This window comes from Solanum pennellii, chromosome 1 (assembly GCF_001406875.1).
Source record: "Solanum pennellii chromosome 1, SPENNV200".
NCBI lineage: Eukaryota > Viridiplantae > Streptophyta > Magnoliopsida > Solanales > Solanaceae > Solanum > Solanum pennellii.
In genome coordinates, this window is record NC_028637.1 from 102,656,686 (window position 1) to 102,666,327 (window position 9,642).

The 9,642-nt window shown below is 34.1% G+C and overlaps 2 protein-coding genes across 6 annotated transcripts in view; both read left to right on the forward strand.

The window, feature by feature from the left end:
* Positions 1–544: 544 nt before the first annotated feature.
* On the forward strand, positions 545–4,944 carry LOC107007826 (leucine-rich repeat receptor-like serine/threonine-protein kinase BAM3). The gene is made up of 2 exons (XM_015206621.2): positions 545–3,417; positions 4,213–4,944. The coding sequence occupies exons 1-2, from the start codon at positions 855–857 to the stop codon at positions 4,635–4,637; spliced, it is 2,988 nt and encodes a 995-aa protein (XP_015062107.1). The 5' UTR covers positions 545–854; the 3' UTR covers positions 4,638–4,944.
* Positions 4,945–6,327: 1,383 nt separating this feature from the next.
* Positions 6,328–9,642, forward strand: part of LOC107001838 (YTH domain-containing protein ECT1) — a 6,621-nt gene continuing 3,306 nt past the window's right edge. The window contains exons 1-4 of one of the 5 annotated variants that reach the window (XM_015199801.2): positions 6,328–6,484; positions 7,571–7,626; positions 8,346–8,407; positions 8,972–9,116. In XM_015199801.2, the coding sequence (XP_015055287.1) occupies positions 7,599–7,626; positions 8,346–8,407; positions 8,972–9,116 (235 nt within the window). In that variant the 5' untranslated portion in view covers positions 6,328–6,484; positions 7,571–7,598. The remainder of the gene's footprint in view (positions 6,485–7,570; positions 7,627–8,345; positions 8,408–8,971; positions 9,117–9,642) is intronic. The other 4 variants (XM_015199819.2, XM_027918060.1, XM_015199806.2 and 1 more) reach the window with 4 other exon arrangements.

A 9,642-nucleotide genomic window follows, 5' to 3' on the forward strand; every position in this document is an offset into this window, starting at 1 on the left:
CTATTTTTTTTCCAATTGCTCGGTAGAGTTTGATTAAAATTGGATTCGTATTAAAAATTTTCACATTATGGATAAAATGTTTCCTAACAAAGACAACTTTATATTCCTAAGATTCGAACCTGAGACTTGTGATTGAAAATAAAAGAGTACTTATTACTCCACCACAACTCTCGTTGGTGGCTATATTCTTTATCCATACTTATCATCATCATATCAGAAAATTGAGACCAACTCAGCCATTCCTTCATGAATGATTTGAAAGTGCAATTTCATCATCTCTCACTTAAATTAAAGTATCTTTTCCACTTAAAAGTTAAAGGGTATTCTTGTCATATTGAATAATAATGTAGAGTGTGAGAAAGATAATAGTATTGTATCAACTTTTTTCTCATAATCTCAACTTTAAATTTCTGTTTTTTCATCCAACGGCTGTTTTTTAAAGTCAGTAGGGACCTGCTTTTTTTTCTTTCTTTCCCTTTCTTTGTTACTTTGCTCAAATAAGTATAATTCATTATATGTATATATACACTTAATAGTTAAAGAAAATACCATTTAATTTAGGCTAAAAACTAACTTTGATCTTCTATGTAATGTGTTGTTCTTCACTGAGAGATAAAAGGGAAAAAAAAAAGAAAGAGGAAAAGTGAAGGCTTAGCTTCTTCCTTGATCTTGAAGACTTACTTTCTTTCTTTTGAAGATGTTTGATTCTTTAAATCTATCTATACCTGAAGTTTCTCAGATTCCTTTAACTTTTTTCTCCTTTTACATTGCCTCAAAGTTTCATAATAACTCACTTTGTTTCTTCTTCAAGTCCAAACAAATTCACTTTCTTTGAAAAAAACTTCCAAGAAAATATGTTGCCACTTATTCTTGTCACACTCTTTACTCTTGTAGGCACTTCCCTTTCTTCTATTAGTACTGATGTTCATGCCTTGTTGAGTCTAAAACAAGGATTTGACTTCTCAAATTCTGTTTTGAGTTCATGGGATGTTTCAAATCCTAGCTCAGTTTGTTCTTGGGTGGGAATCAAATGCTTACAAGACCGAGTTGTATCGATAAACTTATCCAACATGGAGCTTTATGGCTCTGTTTCCCCTGTTATTTCAAGGTTAGATAAGCTTGTTGAGCTTTCAATTGATGGTAACAACTTCACTGGTGAAATCAAGATTGAGAACATGAGGAGTCTTAAGTCACTCAACATTTCAAACAACATGTTTAGTGGGAGTCTTGATTGGAACTACACAAGTTTGGCTAATTTGGAGGTTCTTGATGCTTACAACAATAACTTCTCATCTTTTCTTCCTGTTGGAGTTGTTAGCTTGGAGAAACTCAAGTATTTGGACTTAGGTGGCAATTATTTCTACGGACGAATACCGGAGAGTTATGGGGATTTGATTGGGTTGGAGTACTTACAACTTGCTGGAAATGACTTGCATGGAAGAATCCCTAGAGCATTGGGGAATCTTACCAACTTGAAAGAGATTTATTTGGGATATTTCAATGTTTTTGTAGGTGGGATTCCTAAGGAATTTGGGAAGTTGGAGAATCTTGTTCACATGGATATTTCTAACTGTGAATTAGATGGTCCAATTCCTCCTGAATTAGGGAATTTGAAATTGTTAAACACACTTTTTCTACATATAAATCTTCTTTCAGGTCAAATACCAAAGGAACTAGGCAACCTTACTGGCTTAGTCAATCTTGATCTTTCAGCCAATGCACTTACTGGTGAAATCCCATTTGAGCTCATTAACCTTCAGCAGCTAAGTCTTTTTAACCTGTTCATGAACAAATTACATGGTTCTATACCGGATTTCATCGCTGATTATCCTGACCTGAAGATTCTTGGTCTCTGGATGAACAACTTCACCGGTATAATCCCGGAGAAGTTAGGCCAAAATGAGAAGCTGCAAGAGCTGGATTTGTCTTCAAATAAGCTCACTGGTACAATTCCTAAACACTTGTGTGCTTCTAAGCAACTCAGAATCTTGATTTTACTCAAGAATTTCCTCTTTGGTTCAATACCAGAAGATTTAGGCACATGTTTGAGTCTTGTTAGGGTGAGATTGGGACAAAACTACTTGAATGGTAGTATCCCAAATGGATTCATTTACATGCCTGAGCTAAACTTAGTTGAGCTGCATAACAACTATTTGTCTGGTAACTTATCAGAAAATAGTATCACTTCTTCAAAGCCAGCAAAGTTAGGTCAGTTGAATTTATCAAACAATCAACTTTCAGGTTCTTTACCATTTTCACTTTCTAATTTCTCTTCCCTTCAAATCCTTTCACTTGGAGGGAACCAATTCTCTGGTCCTATTCCTACTTCTATAGGTCAACTCACACAAGCTTTAAAAATTGACCTCAGTCATAACTTTCTTTCTGGTGAAATCCCCCCTGAGATAGGCAACTGTGTCCACTTGACTTATCTAGACTTGAGCCAGAACAACTTCTCTGGCTCAATTCCACCTCGAGTATCCGAAATCCGAATCTTGAACTACTTGAACTTGTCAAGAAACCACTTGAATGAGACCATACCAAAGTCAATTGGTACCATGAGGAGTCTCACTACTGCTGATTTCTCATTCAATGATTTATCAGGCAAGCTCCCAGAATCAGGCCAGTTTGCTTACTTCAATGCTACTTCTTTCGCGGGCAATCCTCAACTTTGTGGTTCTTTATTGAACAACCCTTGCAATTTCACACTAATCACTGATCCACCTGGAAAGTCACATGGAGATTTCAAGCTGATCTTCGCCCTCGGGTTGTTAATCTGTTCACTAGTTTTTGCAGCTGCAGCTATCATAAAGGCCAAGTCTTTCAAGAAAACAGGCGCGGATTCTTGGAAAATGACAGCATTTCAGAAGGTTGAATTCAGTGTTGCTAATGTTCTTGAATGTGTAAAAGATGGCAATGTGATAGGCAGAGGAGGAGCCGGGATTGTTTACCATGGAAAAATGCCAAATGGAGTTGAAATTGCAGTGAAAAAACTGCTTGGCTTTGGAAACAACAGCCATGATCATGGTTTCAGGGCGGAGATACGGACACTAGGCAACATTCGACACAGAAACATTGTAAGACTAGTTGCATTTTGTTCCAACAAGGAAACGAATCTCCTTGTGTATGAGTACATGAGAAATGGTAGTTTAGGAGAGGCGTTACATGGGAAAAAAGGCGGATTCCTTAGCTGGAATTTGAGGTACAAAATCGCGATAGAAGCTGCTAAAGGATTGTGCTATCTTCACCACGACTGCTCGCCATTAATTGTTCATAGAGACGTCAAATCCAACAACATTTTGCTGAATTCAAACTTCGAAGCTCATGTTGCAGATTTTGGACTAGCAAAATTCTTGGTAGATGGTGGTGCCTCAGAATGCATGTCTGCAGTTGCTGGCTCCTATGGTTACATTGCCCCTGGTACGTTACTTTTTTAACTTCTACTCACACATTATCGTTCATTATAAGTGAAACTAATAATCTCGAAAAATAAAATACACATTGCGTAGAGGGGACAATTATTGCGTAACAATCATAGATGTATGTACGTTAGTTAGTTAATTTAGTTAGGTATATAGACATTACTACTCTGACAAAGTGATTTTTGCCTGGTCGTACATACAACAACAATTAGTCTTATCAATCGGTTATAAAATCCCACTTTTATTTTCTTTGTTTGTATGTAGTAAAAATAAAATATTTTTTTTTTCTTTTTAGTTTGAAATTTTGGGCTAAAAGGAAGAGGCCCGTGATTGAAGGGCATATAGAGTTTAGGGCTTTGTTGGAATTTTATGGGTAATCGTAAATCGTATCATGGGCCCGTTTTACGAGAGAGCTCTTAATTTCTGTGCCATTAGAAAGAGTTCTTAGTGGGGGCCCAATAGAAGATCACACTGCTAAAGTGGGTCAAAAAACTGACTTGACTGACACACAAAGATAATTGGGCCCCTCGATTATCGTGCTTGCCAACTCAACATGCACTTCAAGAAATAATCAACTTGTAGGCATCAACTAAATAGAGTAGAGTTTTATAATATATAGTCGCAATATTAGATATTTTATTGTATAAAAACTCTTTAAAGTAGTCAACTTTTTCAATTAAAGAGAGAAGAAAAAGCAATAGTGTGAATATATTTAGGGGTGTTAATCGATTCAATATTAAATTTGTACATTGTCATAGATGTTAATTTTTTATTTTTTTTCAAATTATTGCAGAATATGCATATACATTGAGAGTAGATGAAAAGAGCGATGTATATAGTTTTGGTGTGGTTCTATTGGAGCTGATCACCGGGCGGCGTCCGGTGGGAGAGTTTGGAGACGGAGTGGACATAGTACAATGGAGCAAGGAAGTGACAAATTGTAAAAGGGAACAAGTGACACACATTGTGGATCCAAGGTTAACTAGTGTGCCTCAAGATGAAGCAATGCATTTGTTCTTTATTTCTATGCTATGTATTCAAGAAAATAGCGTAGAACGCCCAACGATGAGGGAAGTCATTCAAATGTTGTCCGAATTTCCAAGACAATCACCAGAATATCATCAACCTTCGTCTTCAAAAGTTGTTTTACAAAAGCTAAAAAGCCTCGAAAATGACCAAACTACTTGTCCGAAGATTCGAAAAGAAATTTTGGTCTAACCAATTTCAATTTTTATATAATATGGTCCTCTTGGCAAGTTGTTTTAATTTTAACTTTGTATTATTCTTTATGCTTATTTAAGGATAGGGGTTTTGTGACAAAGAGAAGTAGGAATATAATTAGTACTATGCATTATTAGTGGTTAATTAGTTGCTTTTGTTTAGTTGTTAGGGTTGGGGGTGTTTAAGTTCTTGGCAAAGGCAGGCCAGGCCCAATTAAGTTGGTTCTAAATGCTTTTTGTATCATATGGTTATATACAGGTATATATTCTTCCCTTTACCGGTGAATTGATTCTCGATTCAATAATGTTTAATTGTTTATTGTTGGTCATGTTGTTACAGGTGAATTAATTCACGATTCAATATGATATTTTAAGTGAAATGAAATGAATAAATTATCGAAGTTCAAATAAATTTCGCAAATTTTGGACATTTTAACTCTAGACATGATTTTTTTCATCTTCAATTTTGTACGTGTGAAATTGATTCAGATTTTCGTTTAAAATGAAAGATTCCGAACGACATAACTGAATTGGGTTACATTTATTGGGCCTCGCACACCAATACTGAGTAGTTCAATATTGAGGCCCAGTTTTCAACGCTTGCACACTTCAACGAGGCCCAAATCATAAATTATTGTATAATTAAATGAAGATAACAAATATTAATTGAAAGATTAAAAATATTATTTATATTATTATACTCCTATACAAATACTTAAAGTGAATGAGTTTTCATGCAATGTTACCTCTATCCAACTATCGTGGAGTTTTCTTAGTTATATACATGAGTATCATTATATTCTTTTAATCCCATAATTATTGAAGATTCCACACATGAATTTAAAGTATGATTGATTGTTCATATGTATTCCTTGGAATATTTGAGGTCTTTTTATTCATGTTTTCACTTTTTTTATTTTTTTATTTATAATAATTTTCTCAAATTTGTCAGATATAAATAAGAAAAATTTCTTGAACATTTTTCTGTTATTGGTGTCTGACTAATTCGAATTCATACCAAATAGATCTCTTTGAGTGAAATACTTCTTATTGAGACTCAAAATCAAGACCCAGATTAAATTAAAAATAACTCCATTTACTACACCATTATTTTGTAATTTAATAAACTTGATGTTTTATTTTATATTATATAAACAAACACTCCTTTCTATATATAGATATTTATCAAAAAATGGCATTGCACAATGAAGAATATTTTAAATTAAATGTCATGTGTTCCATTCTAATGCACATACTTTCCCTTTCTAATTAAATCCAATTTTTTATTTTAGGGGGAAAAACAAAGATGTCAATATACCACTAACAATCAAACCTAATATTTACAACGACTTCTATTTTTTTTTCTATCTAATTCTTTAATTCAAACAATTTTAAATTATCCCAAAATCCAATATAATTTTCTAAAATATCTGCTTCAATAATACAAATAAAAATCCATAGATATTTTTTATTTTATAATAATAATAATAATAAAAAAAGTAAACAACTGGACTCTTCCAAATAGTGCTCGTCCACAATTCAAATGAATTAAAAAAAAAAAAAAACACAAAAGAATCTTGAGTACCAGTCATTGACTATAAAATAAACGGTCCAGATCAGTTGATACCAAATCAAGAAACGAATATAAACCGTTAGATTAAAATTAAGGGTTTAGTCACAGTTCCATTTCACTCCACGCCTCCTATTATACACTCACGCAGTCCTCTTTACATTCTTCCTCTTTCGTTTCCCTCAAAAACCTTCGCTACAGGGAAACCGCTTCTCTGTTTCATAGCGGTTTTCCGGTTATCTGGATCGGTGGTTTTGTTTATTTGCTTATATAAGGTGAGTTTTTCTTTGTTTTCTTGATTTTTTTCTTGTTTGATATAAAGATCTATAACGTTTGTTTATTTGTTGAAAGATTTTATCTGGGGTGTTTAGTTTCATATGATTTTGAGGGGGAAAAGGGTGTTTTTGGATGTTTTTTTTACGCGACATACATAAAAACATGATAAAGAAAGATCTGAACTTTTTTTCCTGGAAAGATATTTCTGGGTTTCACTACAAAAGGTTTTTTTTTCTTTATTGGGGTTTTGTTAGTTTTGCTTTTTAGATGAAATTTGAGATGGGTTTCTATTTTTATTGGGGTAATTTTCTTTATGTATATGTGTGAAAAAGTTTGTGGTGTCTTTTCCTATGTGCACGAATGATGAAGTGAAGCTTGTGGGTTGTGTTCAGTTTTTCTTTTACGACAAAGGATACCCGTAAAACCCACAGTAGAGTTGTTTTTAGTTTATTTTTTTAGGTGATTAATTTTCAACCCTAGTTTAGTCTATTTTATTGCTTTGATGTTTTTCCAGGAAATAACCATTATTTGTGGTGTGATTTTATTGGGAATCTATTGTCCTTTATTTGTTTGCTGCTATTCTGCGTTGTTGTGAAGCAGAAACACAAGTATAGATCGAGGGGCTATATTCTCTTTTTCCTTGTTTTATGGGATAATCATTTGAAACTAGGTCCACCCTTTTTTGTTGGTCTATTATTAGGATAATAAAGTGAGGGAAACCAGTTTTTTCTCTCTACATTACAGGCTATCTTTTACTTCCTTGTATCTAGGCATGAATTCTTGTTTTTGAATTTTTTTTTGGTATGTTCTGTTATCTACAAGTCAATGGCTTGTAATGATTTTCTTGTCTGTCTTTGTCTACATATGATTGTAAGGCATGTGTTTAATTCAAAGCTCCTGGGAGGGTATTCATGTCTGTGTGGTTGTTCGGGTTGTTTTCTTCTTTTCTAGTAGATTTTCCCCCTTAATATCATGATTTTGGAGCTCTCAATTATGTTTTAATCATTAAGAATTTGTTTATGATTATTTGTTCTCAAAAGTTTCTGTTTCCTTTTTACCTTATGCATTTCGTCAACTGTTTGCAGGTCAGGAATTGGCTTTTGAAGCTTGATAATGGCTGGTGAGAAGATTATAGAAAAACGTATCATGTTAATATTTGATTCTGCAATTTTCGTGGGTCTTTTGGTAGATTCTCTAGATGCTTTATTACATGTTTGAAATTTTTGGAACATGGTTTTTAAAATGCGAATGATGTCTCAATCTTTTATTTGGCATTGATGACTGGATTGCTCCACAGTATGATTTTCTTGCTGATGAGCATATTTCAGAATGTTAGGGGGGTGACTGGGAATAATATATGAATTTTTGAATTCTCGAAGAAGTGTTCCCATACATGAATCTATGAAATCCAAACTCTACCAAATGTCTTTACAGGAAACAGCTTTGATCCCTGATTAAGATAAAAGGATGTTTCAGTAAACAGCTTTGATATCTTATCCCCCCCTCCTCAAGCCCTCATGTGGAGATGGAAATTGCAAAGGCACATGCTAAATTTTTATACCACCATTGCAAACATTTATCGCCCTAGTCTATGTGCTTATGCTAGGTTCTGATGTGCGATGAGCCAATGAATACTGTGTATAAGACTATACCACTTGATTATAAGAAGACTATTAATGCTTGAATTAGCCCACCCTGTGTATAATCTGGATTTTTATTTCGAAAAAGTCTTCTGCTTGATGGTACTAGTTGTTTTATCAAGTTTTGAGCTCGGTCTTATTATACTTATTGCTATATCAAATCTTGAACTCGGTCTTATTATACTTATTGCTATTTCGTCATGACTTAACATTTTTCAAGCTGAAGCTATTGCTCCGGGACTGAAATCTGATCCCTCTAACAAACTGATTGAGAAGGATTTGGTATGCTACTATTCATTTCTCTCTTATTGTACATGCTATATTTGTGTTGAGATTGTTGAATTTATAAGTATGTTAATATACCGGAAAATAAAATAATGCTTGATTTTTGTGACTAATTTTTGCTAAAATAGCACATAGGTTCCCCATATGTCTAAGGAGAGGGGAGGTAGGCGGGAAAGAGTTGGATAGAGGTGATTACACAAGGACCACATCTTCAACTCACCCACAAGTACTTGACCCTAGATATTAAAGTATGAACTATCCAGGTTGAGGATCAGGGAACATGGTTAATAGTTTGTCAAGTGCTTCTCTTATATTTAGATGAAGTAATGAGAGGAGTATCGTATATCTCGAGCTATTTCTCTTTTCCCACTAATCTTTTCTGTCATAAGCATTTGTTTGGTTAGAGGAATACTGTTTAGTCTTTGTCTTGAGCTACACATGTTCTCTGCTGTGCTTCTGCATTTGTTTGGTTCATATAGCTCATCACTTCGTTTTATGTACTTCAGACATTTTTATATTTTTTTTCATATCTGTTTTTTTGTTAACTCAAAATATGTATAGGTTTCAAAAAAAGATGGAAAAGCTGCTGACTCGGTGGCTTCTTTGGGAGCTGTGACCAGCATCAAGGGTGAAAATGATCAACCACCTGCTGCAGAGCAAGGTGCTTATTATCCACCTACTAGCTATTGCGATTACTACTATCCAGGTTAGATACTGAATTGGGTTTGTCATTGTTCCTTTAATTTTCGGACCTGCTCCTCTTTAATGGTCACAGACCAGTTATGACCACTTCATGATTCTATTCCCTATATAAATGCATTGGAAAATCTTGGTTGGAATTGTTAACTTTATGAGTAGTGTGTGTTTGTGTATCATATACACAGAGTTATCAAAGATGCAGAAGAACACATGTCAACCAAGTTTTTAAATTCTACTAGGGCTGACTTATGATAAGCTACATCTTAAGTACATATTTTATTAATACTCCTAGGTGGAGATTGCTGCATCCTTTGATGCTTGTTTATGAATTGTGGCACATTTTATTATTTCAAGTTATGTTTCTTCTATTCATTGTAAATATAAGTTGCAAAAAAGAGGAGGAGAAATGTAACAATTTTTATGGAAATGAAAATCGAACTGACACACTGGAAAAGAAAAAGCTAATGGAAGTAGAAATATAAAGCAAGTAATTGAACCCTGCTTTGGTGGTTTTGGGGGGGGGGGGGGGTTTT

Excerpts from the sequence above, each read along its gene's own strand:
- LOC107007826 (XM_015206621.2), top strand. The coding sequence starts at position 855 with ATGTTGCCACTTATTCTTGTCACACTCTTTACTCTTGTAGGCACTTCC. Across the intron at positions 3,418-4,212 it reads CTATGGTTACATTGCCCCTG|AATATGCATATACATTGAGA; the intron begins GTACGTTACTTT and ends AAATTATTGCAG.